General features: G+C 44.8%; 1 protein-coding gene and 1 long non-coding RNA gene across 3 annotated transcripts in view; one reads left to right on the top strand and one right to left on the bottom strand.

The window, feature by feature from the left end:
• Positions 1-702: 702 nt before the first annotated feature.
• On the bottom strand, positions 703-11,563 carry LOC141277212 (uncharacterized). Its single transcript, XR_012328242.1, has 4 exons — positions 11,367-11,563; positions 8,925-9,042; positions 7,651-7,836; positions 703-4,721 (listed from the first exon to the last, which is right to left on the bottom strand). It is a non-coding gene; the product is annotated as an uncharacterized lncRNA (long non-coding RNA).
• LOC101335285 (uncharacterized) overlaps positions 7,138-20,361 on the top strand; it is a 26,451-nt gene continuing 13,227 nt past the window's right edge. For both annotated transcript variants that reach the window (XM_033845541.2, XM_033845534.2), the window contains exons 1-3: positions 7,138-7,293; positions 11,531-11,622; positions 15,555-15,720. In XM_033845541.2, coding sequence (XP_033701432.1) covers positions 11,608-11,622; positions 15,555-15,720 — 181 coding nt within the window. In that variant the 5' untranslated portion in view covers positions 7,138-7,293; positions 11,531-11,607. The remainder of the gene's footprint in view (positions 7,294-11,530; positions 11,623-15,554; positions 15,721-20,361) is intronic.

Raw genomic sequence — 20,361 nt, 5'->3', positions numbered from 1 at the left:
TGGATTCAAGTCCCAATCTGAGGTGCCTGGTTTCAATATGACTATAATATTAGACCCTGTGACATAAAAATAGAGAATATACATTTTCTAGCACAGATGAAACAACTAAAATAGTTACCACTGCCGAAAAGAAAACAAATTTGAACTTAGATAAGGAGAGGTTTTGTTTGAAAGGATGCACTAGAGAAGATGCTCCAAACTTAGGATCCGCAGAAGTCTCAAAAGCCAGACAGACAAGAGCTTTTCTTTATAAGGAAGGATAAACAAGGCTAGAAAAACAAAAAAACAAAAAACAGGTGAGAGTGGGACTTCCCTGGCCGTCCAGTGGTTAAGACTCCACGCTTCCACTGCAGGGGGCGCCCGCTCGATCCCAGTCAGGGAACGAAGATCTGCAAGCCATGCGGCAAGACCAAAACAAAACAAAAAACAGGTGAGAGTGCAGGAGGTTGCTGCATTACCTATAATTGATCAGGGAATGTTTTACCATGAAGTTGCCTACTCTTGGGCTGTTATCATGGCAGGGTTGTTCTGAATTACAGTGCTCATAAGTGATCCAAAATTCAGGGCACTTGGGAGAGGAGAGAATCTTAAGTAAAGTTTGACTAAATCCTATTAACAAGCATTGTTCTGCAGGGGAGGAAAAATTCTCCTTTACCATCTTTGGATCTCTGGCCTAAGAATTAAACTGCTATAAGACAGATCAACAGGAGAAACACATAAAAATTTTATTAAATTCTCACTGTAAGTGGGAACCTTCACAAGAGAGTGAAGACCCAAAGAAGCGACCACAGCAGGAAGCTTTTACACCTTTTACACAAAAAACAATCAATTTGTGAAGAATTGACAAAACAAAGGGTTTGGGCTAGGGGCAGTAAGTGGTAAAGAAGAAAATAGAAAGATAAGGATTTGTTTAACAAGGTTAGTTTGTACAGATTTCTTGGCCCCAAATTTCCTGTCTCTGGTGATAAGAATGTCTTTCTTCCTCCTGGTACGAGGAGGGCACATTTTACATGGGAGATCCTGCTTTCAGGAAGACAATGGATGGTCAGAATGTCTTTCTTTCACTGGCTGTTCTTAAGTGCCTTCATTTCAAAATAACCGACATGCTGAAGTGGCATTTTTTGGACTTACATAGTTTGGTTTTCTTTAGTTCCTATTGATCAGTGGGGACAAACAATTCAATAAATATTGATGAGACAAAGAATGGCGACTTGAAGGGTCTGTATCTGCCTTGTTCCTAGGTAAACAAGGGGATTCTCATGAGTCTTACTGAAGTCAAATGGGGAAGGGTAGCACTTTGCAGTAATCTGTTTCCTACATGTGGGTGGGGGTGAGGGGTTCTTTAACCTTAGCCATTTTCCAAAATTATAGAGTTGGAGAAAAGTTCAACAGTGTCACCACATATTAATTCAACAAATTCAACACTGACAGCAAGTAAAATTCCAGAAATAATAAGAACACATGCTATATCTGAAAAACAGAACATTAGAAACTTTAAACTATTGATAATAATAACAAATTTGCCCAAGAACTTTGGTCTATATGCCCTTTGAATAACACCAAAGGGTCCTGTGTCTTCATTGTGTTCTTGTTGTGTTCCTGTCTGAGTTGGAAAAACACATTCCTGTGTTTCTCTTTTATTCACACACAATACTTCTGACACTCCTTTAGAAATTTATTTATTTAATTTTGGCTGTGTTGGGTCTTCGTTGCTGTGCGTGGGCTTTCTCTAGTTGTGGCGAGTGGGGGGGGGCTACTCTTCGTTTTGGTGTGCAGGCTTCTCATTGCCGTGGCTTCTCTTGTTGCGGAGCACAAGCTCTAGGCATGTGGGCTTCAGTAGTTGAGGCTCGTGGGCTCAGTAGTTGTGGCTCGCGGGTTTAGTTGCTCCGAGGCATGTGGGATCTTCCCAGACCAGGGCTCAAACCTGTGTCCCCTGCATTGGCAAGTAGATTCTTAACGACTGTGCCACCAGGGAAGTCCCTGACACTTCTAACATAGTGTTTTCCCCGCCAAACAATCCTCTGACACCAGCTGGGTATCCTACAATTCAACTCAATTTTGATGCCATCTACCTGGAGATAGCATTGGATCCCACAGGTTAAGAGCTCAGTCCTACAAGACTGCCCCTCCTCCACTGCAGAGGCCAATTACAAGTCCAGTTTGTCACCTGTGTTTCTGGCTGACCAGGTATAAGTCGAAGGCTCGTATGACCCCCTCCTCTAGTTCAATTAATTTGCTAGAGTGGTTCACAGAACTCAAGAAAATAGTTTACTTGCTAGATTGCTGGTTTATTATAAAAGGATATAACTCGGGTACAGCTAAAAGGAAGAATGCATAGAGCAAGGTATGTGGAAAGGGGCTTGGCACTTCCATACACTCTCTGGGTGTGCCACTCTCCCAGCACCTCCACGTGTTCACCAGCCAAGAAGCTCTCAGAACCCCGTACTTTTGGGATTTTTATGGTGGCTTCATCACATAGGCAGGATGGATCATTAACTCCATTTTCAGCCCTCCTCTCTGTGGAGAATGGGGGCAGTAGGTAAGGGAGGTATGGAAAGTTCCCACCTTCTAATCATAGATTGGTCTTTCTGGTGACCAGCTTCCATCTAGGAACCCACCAAGATTTGTGTCATTAGAACAAAAGAGATTCCTATCACCCAGGAAATTCTAAAGGATTTTGGAGCTCTGTGGCAGGGATCAAAGACCAAATATTAGAACAAAAGAAGCTTCTAGTGCTCTTTTATCACTTAGGAAATTTCAAGAGTTTCAAGGGCTCTCTGCCAGGAACCAAGAGCAGAGACCAATGGATATATTTTCTATGATTTCACACTATCACACATAAGACATCATTGTCTGTTATAACACAACATTGTAAATCAACTATACTTCAATAAAATAAATAAAAAGGAAAGACATCATTATCTGTTGGAAGACATGGCTCTAAATCACCAAAGTCAGAGGTCTCTGTGACTGTTAAGTTGAATAAGAACCTAGGGGCTGGGTGGGGGAAGGAAGGATTGGGAGTTTGGGGTTAGCAGATGCAAACTATTATATATAGGATGGATAAACAATAAGGTCCTACTGTATAGCACAGGGAACTATGTTCAATGTCCTGTGATAAACCATAATGGAAAAGAATATGAAAATGAATACATATATATATATATATATACACACACACACATATCTGAGTCACTTTGCTGTACAGAAGAAATTAACACAACATTGTAAATCAACTATACTTCAATAAAATAAAATAAAATAAACCTAGGAGCTATATTAAGAAAGATATTTTTTCCCTTTGTCATTTTTCTGCTGATCATGGGGAAAAAAATTCTGAAGACAGCATCATGAATTTTATGGTCACGATTAGATTACAAGCAATATAAAAAAACAGTCACTGGGAGAAGGCAGGGTCTCACCTGGGCACAGGTCTTTGGGCCGTACCTTCTCCAAGGATCTTAGGAAGGGACTTCCTTTGGCCACCAAGACCCCAAAGGGCATCTGGCACATACACCCGCGCATGCGTCCAGGAACTTTATGTAGCCCCGCCCCTCGTGGGACCAGACTCCGCCCCCTGGAGTCATTCCCCAAGGCGCCTGCACTGCTGTAGGTTCTGCCCAGATTGTATACTTCTGCTCAGAAGTCTTGACTTAGTACCCCTTACCCAGGATCCAAACTTGCAGCAACAACTTGGTCCCTCTGTCGACTCAGGGCTCTGATCACCCAACCAGAATGCAATCTGACCCAAGCCCACGGGAAGAAGCTGCAGGGTTCAGCCCGGTCCGGACGTAAATCTGTAACACAAACCAGTCCTACCACCATCCCGCGCTGTACTTGATCTCCTCTCCCCAACCCTCACCCTTTCTGCCTCTTCTTTCCTGCCCAAACCCTCTGGCATGGACACACAGGAGAGCCGGCTGCCCCTCAGGGCCTGAACCCAGCGCGTCCTACAATCCGTGTGTCTCCGGAACAAGCACCAGGGCTGGCCACACAGATTTACCCTGCACTGTATAAGCGTAGAAGGCGCCCACAGGCCCTAGCTAGAGCTGCTTCCCACGAAACTTGCTAGGTTTCTACTTCACACTTCTGGCCTAACACAGTTGTGCACACAAAGCTCAGCTGCCGGGCTTCCCTGGTGGCGCAGTGGTTGAGAGTCCGCCTGCCGATGCAGGGGACGCGGGTTCGTGCCCCGGTCCGTTAAGATCTCACATGCCGCAGAGCGGCTGGGCCCGTGAGCCATGGCCGCTGAGCCTGCGCGTCCGGAGCCTGTGCTCCGCAACGGGAGAGGCCACAACAGTGAGAGGCCTGTGTACCGCAAAATAAAAAAAAAAAAAAAAAAAAAGAAAGCTCAGCTGCCTGCACACAGGAGGCGATCTCCTCTGCCCAGCTGGGGTCTCTGGGCCTAACAGAATCCTCAGGTACCCTCTAAAATAACTTCTTAGATATGGAATTTGCCTCTGGAAACTCTCTGGTCCTCTCCCCATCCTCAGGTCCTCCCTTCTCAGAACTGCTTGGAGGAGAACTTAATTTAGGGTGGCTTCTGCTGCTGCTTACCCGGAACTGGCACTCAGAATTTCCAGTTTCCGGAAACCTGGATACATGTAGAAGGGAGCAAAGGACTTAAAGTTTGGTAAGTGAATTTGCTTTTTTGGTTATACCTTGTGTTTAGAGAATTCTTCAAAGCACCACGTCTCCAACTCCTAGGGGCCCAATGGTTGCTTCACATGGTAAAACAAACAAAATATATGAACACAAATGGACAAACCATCAGAAAATCCCTTAGAGTCACTAATCCCACCATTCTTTTCTGCCTTCCTCTCTTCCACATATTGAGTAAGCTACCATCACATGGAAGATCATTTTGATGATCAGTGATAGGGAAACAGAAGAGACATAGAGAATCTCTACCCCCAGAAAGGCACAGCCCAGCACCTAAATCCTCCTAGGGAAGATGGACATATAATACCCAGCTCCCGGGGTATTACAAAGATTAACTCACATAATTTATGTGAGGTTCCCAGCACAGTGCCCAAGACAGAGGGCATGCTACCATTCTTGTGAACATATAGTAGATGTTCAAAAAATATTGCTTTAACGAATGAATGCATGTGGTTTCTCTAAGGACAAATGAAAACTAAAAACAAGGGGAAAAAAAGCCCAGCTTAATTCTCTTTGTTGAAAAGAAGGGAAGAGCCTTCTCTCCCTCCCTTTTCTTAGAGCATTTCCTTTAGAAAACTTGTAAGTTCTTTCTCTGCCTCCTTGAAATGTATGTACAGTTTTTTAAAAAGCTAAATAAGAGCAGAAACTAACACAGCATCGTAAAGCATTTATACTCCAATAAAGTTAAATAAAATAAAATAAAATCCTTGCATTTCAAAAATTAAAAAAGCTACATAAGGCTCCTGCCAATTTTGCAACCCAGGAATGTTTCCTCAAAGACCTGGAAGCCATCTCTTTGAAATGTAAACATCCAGGGAGATAGCACACTTATCTCCCAGTTTCTGTGGAAGGGTAAGAGCCTAACTTAGCAGGTGCCTTGCTCCAAGCTACAGAATTCCCTCCAGTCATAAAGAAATGAGAAGTTTGCTCTTCCTCTGGATAAAGCCAATTAGCTACCACAGTTGGTCAGTCCAATTAGCTGGTGATGTTGGGATGAACTGTGTGTGACAAATGATGCTATCACGTCTTCTTACCTGAGAAGTAGTTATTGTTTATACTGAGAACAAGTAAGTACCATTTGTATCTGCTTACCTAATATTACAGGGTAAGATTTTCTTTCATTGTCTTTGGTCTCTCAGAAGATTGCCTGTGATGCATATCACTTTCTTGTTTAATGCTTATTTAATAATAAAACTGTTTTCTTCCTTTATTACCTTTGGGGAGAGGATTTCTGGGTTGTGAGCTGATTTCATTTTATTCTATTTTATTTTTTAAACTAAATTTATTGAATTTTTTTACTTTTGGCTGCGTTGGGTCTTTGTTGCTGCGCGTGGGCTTCTCCCTAGTTGCGGCGAGCGGGGGCTACTGTTTGTTTTGGTGCGGGCTTCTCATTGCGGTGGCTTCTCTTGTTGTGGAGCATGGGATCCAGGCGTGTAGGTTTCAGTAGTTGTGGCACGCGGGCTCAGTAGCTGTGGCTCGCGGGCTCTAGAGCACAGGCTCAGTAGTTGTGGTGCACGGGCTTAGTTGCTCCGTGGCATGTGGGATCTTTCTGGACCAGGGATCAAACCCGTGTCCCCTGCATTGTCAGGCGGATTCTTAACCACTGCACCACCAGGGAAGCCCTTCATTTTAAATTATGTTACCCAACACCACCCGCTGGCAAAAAGAGCTTTGACTCAAACCATTTTCAACTTAAGAAGAAAACATCTCAGCTTGTAATTTAAGTCGTCCTCACAACTCTAATCTTTTACCTTCAACTGTTTGAAACATTAACTTAAAATAGCGAGGAAGGGACTTCCCTGGTGGCGCAGTGGTTAAGAATCCGCCTGCCAACGCAGGGGACATGGGTTTGAGCCCTGCTCTGGGAATATTCCACATGCTGCGGAGCAACTAAGCCCGTGCGCCACAACTACTGAGCCTGCGTTCTACAGCCCGCAAGCCACAACTACTGAGCCCCCATGCCACAACTACTGAACCCCCATGCCACAACTACTGAAGCCCGCACGCTCTAGAGCCCGTGCTCTGCAACAAGCCACCGCAATGAGAAGCCCGCGCACCGCAATGAAGAGTAGCCCCCCGCTCTCAGCAGCTAGAGAAAGCCTGCACGCAGCAACAAAGACCCAACCCACCCAAAAATAAATAAATAAAATATTAGATTACTTAAAAAAAAAAAAAAGTAATACATGCCCATGGTTTAAAAAAAAAAAAATAGCGAGGAAGCGGCCGGGTCCACAGGACACCAAACAGATTCAAAGACTTCGAAAGCAGAAGTTCAGGTAATGCTGGGCAGAATAACAGTTCTCCAAAGGTCCGGGGGCGGGGCGGAAGTCCAGACCCTGCTCCCTCCAGGCCCCGCCCCACGTCGGCCCCGCCCCTGGCTTTCTGTTCAGTCCAGGCTACTGCTCACGCCCCGCCCCTCACCACGCCCCACCCCTCCTCGGCCCCGCCTGCTGCACGGTCGCGCACGCGCAGTTGCCTGCAAAACCCGGAAGCAGAGCGAGGGGCACAGTCCTTGGTTTTTCTGGTTCAACCCGGGTCTTTGGGACGCCCCCAGGCCCTTGATCCGCCACACCTGAGGTTCAGGGGTTGTCACGTACGTTAAAACCCCTTCATCCGCTTGTTCCGCGCCTGGTAAGTCCCGGCAGCACCGTGAGACTATAGGTCTCCGCCCTGGCCTTTCCGCCCTAGGTCCAGGTAGACACCGCTTGCCGCGTTGCTTTCCTGCTCAGAACCCTTTAGTGACTTCCACAGGCTCTGATCCCCTCTCTCTCTCAGATGCGCTGTTTCAAGTCCTCACTCCGGAGGTGGATTCTCGTCCTCCCATTCGACCCTTCCCGGGCAGTGATGGCTGTGCAGACCCAGAGGCCACATCTTCTCCTTGGCCTTGGGGTCGTACAGACATCACCCCTCTCCTGACACCCTCCCCATCTTCGCGACCTCTGGAGTCGGCCGGCCCCTCCCCTCCCTAGCCATCCACTTTGCACTCACCGCTTTGGAGATCTCTGACCCACGCACTGGGACAGGTGACATGCACCCGTTCGGTGACACTCTTTGTGTTTGTTCTGGACAAAACGCATCCTACTGCCTGTGCTTGTCGTGGTGTGTTTACATTCCCGCAGCCCCACTGGAAAATGCACTTCGTGGGCAAGGGACATGTTTCTCTCTCTTCCATACCTGTGAATGTACAGGGCAGGGGATGGAGCAGAGTCCGAGAGAGAATGAGAAAGACTGAGAGGGAAAATAGTGAAAAAGAGAGGGTGAAATGGAGGATGGGGCAGGTGGATGTGGAGATACAGTAAGAGCAAAAGAGTGAACCAGAGGAAGAAACCTAGATAAAAAGGCACCTCCAGAAAGACAAAGGGAAGCAAATTGGACGACAGGGACCTTGATGGGGTAGAAGTGGGAGCAGCAAGGGACCGGTACATCGAACTGAGAGAGTGGGGAGGGAATCAAAGAGTTCAGGCCATGGACAACAGAGACACACGGTGCTGGGACAAAAAGAGGGGCAAGAGGTGACAGGGAGAGCAGAGAAACAGAGCAGGGAGGAAATTCCCTGGCATTAATCCCTTCAATGCCTTCTCATTGCCCTCAGGACGAAAATCCAGACTCCACTGTATGACTTTATAGCTGGGAGCTCTGGAGGTGGGGTGACCCTATGGAGTTGGTCCAGTTCGAGGGAAGGAATAGGCTTTTCTATCCTGCACTGATCAGACATTGGACACCGGCTGTCCAAGGAGGTGCCGTGATTTTGGGGCGGCAGCTCCCTGTGGCTGAGTCCAGTTTTCAAGGGGAGGCGGGGTGCGGAGCTGTGAGCCATCAGTAGCCAAACTCCTGGCTGTGAGGAAGTTCGTGTCTGGATCCTGAGGGGATGGATTCAGGAGGTTTACTCTACGTAGTAACTTCTGTGGGGTCTCTTAGGAGTGTGAAGTTCATCGACGATACTGGAGTCTCGTCGGAGTATGTGGATCGTTGGAGACATTACTCTTGCATTATGGCAGTGCCTGACTTGAGGGCAAGGTCTCCAAGAAGGCATATATGGGATCCTGGGTTGGTGGGTGCCTTCCTGCCAGAACAGAAGCTACTGGCGTTTGGAACGTGGTGTGGGATGCCAGGGCAGAGTGTGCGGATCAGTAGGGGATTCTGTCCTGTAACACTGTGGGGTGCCCACTGGGAGCCTGTAGGAGTGTGGGGTGGGACTGGGGTCAGGTGATGGGGGTTTTCTTTGGGGGGGGGTTGCTGGGGGCGGATCTCTGGGCATAAACCTGGAGGAGCTGTAAGTCAGAACAGGACGGCATCCTTTGGCCACTGCCACTGTGTCATCAGTTTGTATCTCTGGGCAGTTATTTTGTTCAGCATATACAGATGGTGATATTGTCCCATCTTAAAAAGAAAGAGCAAAAAAGAGCCCTTTACTACATTTGCCCATCTTTAAAACAAAAAATCTTCAATTAGCTATATTTCCCACTCTAGTAAGTGCCCTTTCTTACTCTCCATTTCAGAACAAAATAAACAACTAGGGCTTCCCTGGTGGCGCAGTGGTTGAGAGTCCGCCTGCCAATGCAGGGAACACGGGTTCGTGCCCCGGTCCGGGAAGATCCCACATGCCGCGGAGCGGCTGGGCCCGTGAGCCATGGCCGCTGAGCCTGCGCGTCTGGAGCCTGTGCTCCGCAGCGGGAGAGGCCACGACAGTGAGAGGTCCACGTACCGCAAATAAATAAATAATAAACAACTAGAAAGTTGTTTGTTTCACTGCTTCAATTCTTGCTTCCAGTTCTCCTTTGAAACCCATCCAGTCCAGCGTTCACACCCACTGTTCCACTGATACCTTGCTTATCTAAACGTATTTCTAAATCTAGTGGTATATTCTCAGTCATCATCTTGTCCTTTCAAAAACTTGTTGCACTCCGTCTTCTGGAAGCACTTTTTTCTTGGCTTTCACATCACACTGTTTTTAGAAAATAAATTTAGCTAGCTACCAGCCGTCCGTTTTAATTTTCTTCTCCGTGTTCACTTCTCAGTTTCCTGTGCCTCTTTCTCTGACCTCCCTGGTCTCTGACTGTGGGAGTATCTCTGGCCTTAGTCCTTGAATTTCTTTTCTCTGTCTGCACCCACTGTTTCTGTTTCTATCTCATGTCATAACTTTAAACACTGATGTCTCCTTTCACGTCTCCACCCAGACCTCTCCCCTGAAACCGCAGTCCTGTACCCAGCTTATCCAGCTGTCACCTCAGCATCTCTGCTGGGACAGCCAACTGGCATCTTCACCTTAATATGTCCAGAAATGACTCCCCGAACCCTCCCAGATATATTCTCTTGCCGTCCTCCACGTCTCAGTATAGGGCGACCCTGTACTTAGGTCCTGGGGCTTAGGTGAGCATCTCAGCATGTTTTAAAAATATACATTGCTTTACTCGCTAGTGTTTTAACTAATGACAAAAAAAAATTAAAAATAGATGTTTAGTTAAAATGGATAAGGGAATAATACATGGTTCTAAAATCTCCTGGGGTATGGGGGAAAAGGTTTGAAGACCACAGCCCTTTCTTATCTGCTTTCTTTAATACCCTTTAAAAATATATATATATATATATATATATATATAATTGAAGTATAGTTGATTTACAATGTTGTGTTAGTTTCAGGTGTACAGCACAGTGATTCAGTTGTATATTATATACATATTATATATATTCTTTTTCAGATTGTTTTCCCTTATAGATTATTACAGGATATTGAGTATAGTTCCCTGTGCTATACAGTAGGTCCTTGTTGGTTATCTGTTTGACATATAGTAGTGTGTATATGTTAATCCCAACCTCCTAATTTATCCCTCACCGCTCTCCCCTTTGGTAATCATACATTTGTTTTCTGTGTCTGTGGGTCTATTTCTGTTTTGTAAATAAGTTCATTTGTACCTCTGATACCCTTCTGATCTTTTCTCCTACTCGTCCCCTCCTCACTCACCCTACTGAAGCCACACAGGCCTGTTTGCCCTTTCTGGGACACTACCACTTCAGGGCCTTCTCATGGTGTCCCTCTGCCTAGAGGCCTCTGACCCTTCACTTGCAGGTGGCAAAATCCCTTCTTTCCTCGGGTCTTTGTTCTGCTATCACCTCTCACTGGCACCTTCTCTGGCTTCTCCCTCCTCCCTCGCCCCCCTAATAACATTCCAGCCACTCCCTCACCCCTACTTCCGGTCCATATCGCCTGCTCTGCATGTTTCTCTGCTGCTTCCCTTCCCCTTCCCCGTCCCCTTCCCCTGGCTGGATGCGCGTGACAGCGAGGCCCCAGGAGACAGCAGAGCACAAGGTGGGAGGTGGGCTGGTCCTGCCTCCTCTGAGTGGTGCTCATCTCTGGCATCACAGTACATTGCTGAGGCGTTTTGCAGATACATCTTTTGTGCCTCCTGACCAGAGATTCCCCTTCAAATAGTCACGTGGAATGGAACCTCCATAATGTTTAAAGTGCCTCCGGTGATTCTGATCTGTACCCAGCTTTGAGCACCAAGGCTCTGGCTCCTCCATTTATGAAGCTGAGATCAGCCCATGATCCAGAGAGGTGAGGGGGCTCTGTTCTGAGTGGAGTTTGATCAGGGCTGGTCTGTGACCAAGGGGAGGGTCCGTCCAGCCCCGAGTCCCCCTGCTACAGCGTACGTGGGGGCTTCAGGAGGGGAGTGAGATCTGAAGGAAAGGGTGGGAAAACTCACCTCTTGGTCTCTGTAGGAGTTTACTGTCCTGAGTCCCTCCTGGTACAGTGGGCAGCAGAGGACTGTCTGTTCCACATGCTGAGGTCCTCCCTGTGTGTGTGGCCATGACTCAGGAAGGGCGTGTGTCGATTCTAAGCATTAAACAGCCTATTCTTGACACTCAGGATTGACTTCTCAAGACTGATCTTTGCCTGAGGAAGAAATCTGGAAGAGGAGGGAGAGGAAAGAACAGGAGTCAGGAATGGCTCTTTCTCAGGTAAAGTCATATTCTCAGTCGATTGTTTTGTCTGTCCTTCCTGAAATGCCCTTTTTTGGACTCACTAATCTTATCTGACTCTGAAGTGTCCTGCCTGACACCTGTACAGTCACACCCACCCAGGTCCTTCCTTCAGGGCCTGTCATCTCCACTTAGATCCCGTCTCCCCATGACCCAGTGACCTGGAACTTGTGAAGAGGCTCCACTGGGTGTAGTCCTGAGCAGGGCTTCACACCCATGGACTGGAGACAGGGTGTCAGTGGTATTCAGTGGCAGGAATTGCTTAGGAGCCCATCTAGATGCACTGTCTGCTCTCTGTCAACCAGGATAAAGAAGCTGCACCTATAAGTCATGTACTAATGTGTAGGAATAGTTGGAAAATTCTGGAAAAGAAGAGTGATAAGAGGAAACCAGCTCTGCCTGACATTATAATGCTTTCAGAGCTAAACAAGTGAATCATGGTGTTTCTGGTTCCAAAACATTAATCATTAATGTTCTCCATTACCGTCATGAATGGAGAAGAAAGTTCAGAAACAGACATCAGTGATAGAGGATGTTTTATTCGATAATTCATTTTAAAATACGGAGTCAATCGAAATATCTATCATTAAGAGGTTTAAAAAATTATTCTCAGCACATCCATCCCATAGGGACCACGGTGTTCCCGCAAGGACTATCTTGCAGCAGGTGTTTTAGGTAAAAATGATTATAATTCAGCCAAGACATGGAGCCACAACTTTATTCTTGTCATCAGAGAGGCTGTAGCCAAATTCTGGTTCCACTGTTATTAATAAATATTATATTCTTTTATTTTAAGCATCATGTGAGATATATATATGGTGCTCAAACTTCCAGCAAAGCAGCAGCTTAGGTACTAGGATGTAAAGCATCCCCTTCCCTATCTCCATGCCTCATGTCTCAGTGGGGAACCACTGTTGTAGGTTTTGTGGCAAGACTCAGCTCAGATCTTGTAAGATTGCATTTCACATCATTATGCAATTTTAGGAAAAATTCTTCATTGAATGTTTGTTGTAATATTTTATTCTGTAAATTTAAAAAACATACACAGCATGTGTCTAGAAGTGGTTTTCACATGAGTAAACACAGATACAGCTTGATCTTCATTGGAACTCTCTCTTAATGAAGACTCATGGGACCTTTACAATTTTTTGCTGACATAAAGAACGTGTCAGTGGCTGCCTTGGAGCAGGCTGACTTCTCTGCAGATGTCTGAGGATTTCTCTGGGTCAAGAATGGTGCATTTCATATTTTGATAGATTTTGTCAGATGTCCTCCCCTAAAACTGCAAAGGTTCCCTCCCCGCCACCAACATGTGAGATTTTCCTCAATGTAAGCAAAACTTGATACTGTATTCTTTTTGTATTTTGAAAATTTGGGGGAAGATGACAATCCTTTGTATTTCCATTTCCAACTACTTGTGAGTCAAGTTCATTCTTTTATGGAAATAAAACATGGATTTTCATACTTTGCTCAGTTTTCTTTTGATATATATTTAAAAGCTATTTTATATTTTGTAGTTTAATTCTTTACACATGCCCTGGTATCCTTCTTAGTTTAGCATTTCTTTGCAGTGAAACATAAATCCTTCCTTCTTGCCCTCTGCTTTCTGATCTTGCTTGAGAAGGCCTCACCTCGCATAATTTTTTTTTTTTTTTTGTGGTACGCGGGCCTCTCACTGTTGTGGCCTCTTCCCGTTGCGGAGCTCAGGCTCCGGACGCGCAGGCTCAGCGGCCATGGCTCACGGGCCCAGCCGCTCCGCGGCATGTGGGATCCTCCCGGACCGAGGCACGAACCCGTGGTCCCCTGCATCGGTAGGCGGACTCTCAACCACTGCGCCACCAGGGAAGCCCTTCGCATAATTTTAAAATATTGTGTTCCGCATAGTCCTAATCGTTCCTGTTTATAATTACGTCTTTAATTTGGATTTAACTAAATCTCTAGTTTGGCTTTTTTGTGTATATCTTGCAGCTATTTTATTTCATTCATGTTAGTTTCAGATATTACCCACACTGTGCACACCCCCCACACACACATTCACGCATGTCAATAGTTTCACATGTAATTTGGCAAGGCCCACCATTTTGTTTTTCTCTTCAAAATTTTCTCTCTCCTGGGCTTCCCCGGTGGCGCAGTGGTTGAGAATTCGCCTGCGTATGCAGGGGACACGGGTTCGATCCCTGGCCCAGGAAGATCCCACATGCCGCGGAGCAACTAAGCTCGCGTGCCACAACTACTGAGGCCGCGTGCCGCAACTACTGAAGCCTGTGCACCTAGAGCCCGTGCTCCACAATGAGGGAAGCCACTGCAATGAGAAGCCCGCGCACCGCAACGAAGAGTAGCCCCCGCTCGCCGCAACTAGAGAAAGCCCGCGTGCAGCAACGAACACAGCCAAAAATAAATAAATAAAATTTAAAAAAAAAAGAAAAAATTTCTGTCTCCTAAATATAATGCAGACTTTTTATTTGAAATCCCACATTTCTTTCACCTTTGAATTGCTCTGAATTTCTAAATCCCTGAGGTCTTTACGCCACCACATCTTCCAGCGAAAAGTAGGTTTGCGGGTCTTGGATCGCGTCTTTGTTACATCCTTCAGTAAAGTTTTTAAAATTTCATCACATATGTCTTATGAATAGGTGTCACAGTAAAATCGCTAATGGGAATTTGCTTCTCCCTCTTCTGGCTCCAGCTTAGGTGTCCTGTGCAGTGGTGAATGGCAGGAGCCTGCTGGCCCACTTGCCTCAGCCTTACCTTTTAGTGGAAATGCCTCTAGTGCTTCCAGTGATTATGATGCTCGGTGAAATAGTTTTGCTTAATAACAGTTCCTTTAATTTCCTATTTGGCATAATTTTGGGGGGGTTAGTTTACCATATCCACTTTTTAAAAAATTTATTGAAGTATAGTTGATTTACAATGTTGTGTTAATTTCTGCTGTACAGCAAAGTGACTCAATTATACATATATATATTCTTTTCCATTCTGGTTTATCACAGGATATTGAATATAGTTCCCTGTGCTATACAGTAGGACCTTGTTGCTTATCCCTACTTGGCATCATTTTATTTATTTGTTTATTTTTTTGGCTGCATTGGGTCTTCTTTGTGGCACGCGGGCTCTCTCTAGTTGCTGTGAGTGGGGTCTATTCTTCTATGCGGTGCACAGGCTTCTCATTGTGGTGGCTTCTCTTGTTGCGGCACACGGGCTTCAGTAGTTGCAGCACGTGGGCTCAGTAGTTGTGGCACATGGGCTTAGTTGCTCTGCAGCATGTGGGATCTTCCCGGACCAGGGTTCGAACCCATGTCCCGTGCATTAGCAGGCGGATTCTTAACCACTGCGCCACCGGGGAAGCCCGGCATAATTGTAATCATCCAGTATTTCTTCAAAGGTCTACTGCCATGATAAACATTTTTTCTATTTAATCTGCTAAATTAACCTACAACATTAGTAAATTTCCTCATCTTGAATCACCTTTTTTTTTATTAGTGGAATAAACTCCACTTGACTTTTGTTGGTGGCTGAATATCTGAGTTAAATGGATAGACCTGTATTTATGTTTTTGCATGTATGTGGACTCTGTCATGCTTGAAGATACCACTCATACTCTAGCTCATCCAGGTACTGAATATCACTTAGTGTGTAGAACATAATATGTATCTCTTCCACATAAACAATCCTGTGTTGAATAATTTCATTTGTATACTTCTTCCATTGTCCTCAAAATGAGAAATCTACAGTGATTCAGTGGATCTGATATCCTCTGCTGGAAAATATAATAAAATTAGGGACATATAAATTACTCAAAATGATCTGTCACTTCAACGGAATCAATCCCTACACCTCTTTCCTACTCACATTTTGTGTGAAGACAAGAACTCTCCCCATGGTCTCTTAGTGAAACATGTTTTTTATTTCAGGGACTATTGACATTCAGGGATGTGGCCATAGAATTCTCTCAGGAGGAGTGGGAATGCCTGGACCCTGCTCAGAGGGCCTTGTACAGGGACGTGATGTTGGAGACCTACAGGAACCTGCTCTCCCTGGGTGAGGATAACACCCCTCCAGAAGTTGGGATCTGCCCTAGTGAGTCTCTTGAGAACCCCTGCCTTGCTTGACTGAGATTGAAGCTGTGTTGACTATGAAATGAAACATAGGATAATGTAGCATCTGGAGTTTAACCTTCCCCTCTCTTTAGATGGTCACACACATCAGATTAGTAGTGGCTTCAGAAGATGAGTAAAAACAAAATCTTATGGCAAACTTTAAAAAATTTCCAATTCTGGATCCACTCTTATCCCTGTAGTTTTCATTCAGTAGTTCTTGGAAGACAACTAGGTTATCTTTTTAAAAGATGCTCCTTAAGCACTCAGAATGAGACAGTGAGTGAAGAGATTTGTGAAATATTTTTTTAGACACATCTGTAACGTCCTCTCAAAAGAACAAAGGGCTAGAATTGTATTCTGGAAAAGCCGCAGCACATTATGTTCCTCTCTTATAAACAGAAAACTCTTTTTCTGACCTGAATATTATTTAAATTTTGGAGCAAGGGAGAAAGCCCCAGAATGTGGAGAACAAAATGAAAGAAGTGAAAAAAGTTGGTGGGAATGTATCAAAGGTGTGAACATTGGTAAGAGCTCAGAAGGGCAAAGAGGAAGCCGCACGATTAATAGTTTGGGAAAGTCCCTGTAAGTGGGAAAGTTCTATGGGAAAACAAATGTTTATTTCTTGTGAGCTCTCAAAGGAAATTTTCTCCCCTTCCACTTTTTTTTTTTATTTGCGGTACGCGGGCCTCTCACTGTTGTGGCCTCTCTCGTTGCGGAGCACAGGCTCCGGACGCGCAGGCTCAGCGCCCATGGCTCACAGGCCCAGCCGCTCCGCGGCACGTGGGATCTTCCCGGACCGGGGCACGAACCCGTGTCCCCTGCATCGGCAGGCGGACTCTCAACCACTGCGCCACCAGGGAAGCCCCCTTCCCTTCCACTTTCTGCTTTCTTCTTCAGACATGTAAAAGTTCATCCTTCCAGCCTCCAGGGGTGCTCCAGCTCATGCAAAGACCAAGGCAAAATTTTGATCATTACCTATGACACTCTTTGTGGGGCACTGGGAGGGCTGGTTATAAGAGGTCCTCTTTCTTCTTTGGTCTCATTCTGTACCCAGTTTTCAGTCCACACAGATCAGAGCTGAAGCCTCCCCAGTCCTGGCCCCAGTTCTTCTCCCGGTTCCATTCCCATTTCAATACTTGGGAGACCTTCTCATGGGATGGGAAAACATTGCCATCTGGGGCCCCAGGAGAGTGCATGGGGCTATGTCAAGTCCCCTCTGCCTCTTTAGGACCCCCAGCCATTTCTTCAGTTCTGCTTTTGCCACACATCAAGGAGTATGTGTAACAGAAGTGGTGTGGGTCTTTTGATCCAGCAGTAAAATTGCTTTTACTCAGCGGGAGTTTGTGCAGTACCATCCCATACCTTAAGTTCTGGTGTGTTGTGCTTTTGTTTCTTTCTTAGAGTGTTTTCTAATTTCCCTGGTGAGATCACCTCTGACTCATTGGTTGTTTTAAGAGTGTTTTAAAATTTCCATATATTTGTGAGTTTTCCAGTTTTCCTTCAGTTAATCATTTCTATTTTCCTTCTACTGTGGTCGGAGAAAATACTTTGTATGATTTCGGTCTTTTTCAACTTATTGAGACTTGCTTTATGGTTTAACATATGGTCTACCCTAGAGAATGTTCCATGTGCACCTAGAGAAGAATGTGTATTTTGCTTTTATTGGGTGGAGTGTTCTATATATGTCTGTGAGAGCTAGCTGGTTTACGGTCTTGCTGAAATCCTCTGTGTCCTTACTGAACTTCTGCCTGGCTGTACTCTCTATTAAAAGGGGGTAATGGAAGTCTCCAAATGTTATTCTAGAACTGTTTTTATTTCTTCCTTAAATTCTGTCAGTGTTTGCTTCATATATTTGGGGGCCCTCTTGTTTAGGTGTGTATATGTTCATATTTGTCGTAATTCCTTGCTGAGTTACCCTTTTTTCAATAAATAATGTCCTTCTATGTCTCATAAAAAATTTTGCCTTAAAGTTTATTTTGTCTGATAATAGTATAGCACTCCAGGTCTCTTTTGGTTACTATTTGCGTGGAATTTGTATTAGTTTGCTAGGGCTGCCATAACAAAGTACCACAGCCTGTGTGGCTTAAACATCAGAAATGTATTTTCTCACGGTTTTGGAAGCTAGAAATCTGAGATCAGGTTGTCAGCGGAGTTGTGTTATCCCAGGTTATTCTCTTTAGCTTGTGGCTGGCTGGCTTTTCCTACCTGTGTCTTCACATGGTCTTCCCTCTGTGTGTCTGTGTCATAATCTCCTCTTCTTATAAGGACACCAGTCATTAGATTAGATCCCACTCCATTGACCTCATTTAACCTTAATTACTGCTTTAAAAGCCCTATCTTTAAGTACAGTCATATTTTGAGGTATTTGATGTTAGGACCACAATTTTTGGGGGGACACAATTCACCCCATAATTTTGGGGGGGACACAATTCATCCCATAACAGATTCATTTGCTGTTCTTTCATTTCTAACCTATTTGCATCTTTGTATCTAAAGTGAGTCTCCTACATATAGAACATAGGCATACCTTGGAGATACTGTGGATTTGGTTCTAGACCACTGCCATAAAGCAAATATCACAATAAAGTGAGTCACGAATTTTTTGGTTTCCTGGTGCATATGAAAGTTACGTTTGCATTATACGGTAGTCTATTAAGTGTACGATAGCAATATGTCTAAAAAAATGTACATACCTTAATTTAAAAATACTTCAGGGAATTCCCTGGCGGTCCAGTGATTAGGACTCTGCACTTCCACTGCAGGGGGGCACACGTTCAGTTCCTGGTCAGGGAACTAAGATCCTTCATGCTGTGTGGCACAGCCAAAAAAAAAAAAACCTTTATTGCTAAAACTCGTTAATGATCATCTGAGCCTTCAGTGAGTCATAATCCTTGTGCTGGTGGAGGGTCTTACCTGGATGTTTGATGGCTGCTGACTGATCAGAGTGGTGGTTGCTAAAGGTTGGGTGGCTGTAGCAATTTCTTTTTTAAAAATTTTATTTATTTATTTTTGTCTGCGTTGGGTCTTTGTTGCTGCATGCGGGCTTTCTCTAGTTGCGGCGAGCAGGGGCTACTCTTCGTTGAGGTGCGCGGGCTTCTCATTGTGGTGGCTTCTCTTTTTGCGGAGCACGGGCTCTAGGCTGCGGGCTTCAGTAGTTGTGGCACGCAGGCTCAGTAGTTGTGGCGCACAGGCTTAGCTGCTCTGTGGCATGTGGGATCTTCCTGGACCAGGTCTCGAACCCGTGTGCCCTGCATTGGCAGGCAGATTCTTAACTACTGCATCCCCAGGGAAGCCCTTCTTTTCTTTTTTTAAACATTTTTATTGGAGTATAGTTGATGCAGTTTCTTAGAATAAGACAACTAAGAAGTTTGCCTCATCGGGTGACTCTTCCTCTCATGTAGCAAGCAATGTTATTTGGTAACATTTTACCCACAGTTGAACTTCTTTCAGAATTGGAGTCAGTCCTCTCAAACCCTGCGGCTGCTTTATCAATTAAGTTTATGTAATATTCTAAATCCTTTATTTAACATTTCAGTGGTCTCCACACCATCTTCACCAGGAATAGATTCCATCTCAAGAAACCACTTTCTTTGCTCATCTATAAGGAGCAACTCCTCATCTGTTAAAGTTTTATCATGAGATTGCAGCAATTCAGTCACATCTTCAGGCTCCACTTCTGGTTCTCTTGCTATTTTCACCACATCTATAGTTACTTCCACTGAAGTCTTGAACCCCTCAAAGTCATCCATGAGGATTGGAATCAACTTCTCCCAAACTCTTGTAAATGTTGATATTTTGGCCTCTTCCCGTGAATCATGAATGCTCTTAATGGCATTTAATATGGTGGCTCCTTTCCAGAAGGTTTTCAATTTAATTTGCCCAGCTCCATCAGAGGAATCACTGTCTATGGCAGCTATAGCCTTAAAAAATGTATTTCCTGAATAATAAGACTTGAAAGTTGAAATTAATCTTTAATCCATGGGCTGCAAAATGGATGTTGTGTTAGCAGTCATGAAAACATTAATTTTGTACATCTCCATCAGAGCTCTTGGGTGGCCAGGTGCATTGTCTGTGAGCAGTAATATCTTGAAAAGAATCTTTTTTTCTGAGCAGTAGGTCTTAGTACTGGGCTTAAAATATTCAGTAAACCATGTTGTAAACAGAGGTGCTGTCATCCAGGCTTTGTTGGTCCATTTATAGAGCACAGGCAGAGAAGATTTAACATAATTCTTTAGTGTCCTAGGATTTGGGGAATGGTAAGTGAGCACTGGCTTCAACTTAAAATCACCAGCTGTATTAGATCCTAACAAGAGAGTCAGCCTCTCCTTTGAAGCTTTGAAGCCAGGCATTGACTTCTCCTCTCTAGCTATGGAAGTCCTAAATGGCATCTTCTTCCAATATAAGGTTGTTTTATGTACACTGAAAATTTGTTTAGTGTAGCCACCTTCATTAATTATCTTAGCTAGATCTTCTGGATAACTTGCTGCAGCTTCTACATCAGCACTTAATGCTTCACCTTGCACTTTTATGTTATGGAGATGGCTTCTTTCCTAAAACTTCATGAACCAACCTCTATTAGCTTCAGACTTTTCTTCTGCAGCTTCCTCACTTCTTTCAGCCT

Source organism: Tursiops truncatus, chromosome 19, assembly GCF_011762595.2.
Source record: "Tursiops truncatus isolate mTurTru1 chromosome 19, mTurTru1.mat.Y, whole genome shotgun sequence".
Classification (NCBI taxonomy): domain Eukaryota; kingdom Metazoa; phylum Chordata; class Mammalia; order Artiodactyla; family Delphinidae; genus Tursiops; species Tursiops truncatus.
This window is presented reverse-complemented; position numbering and strand designations above follow the sequence as displayed.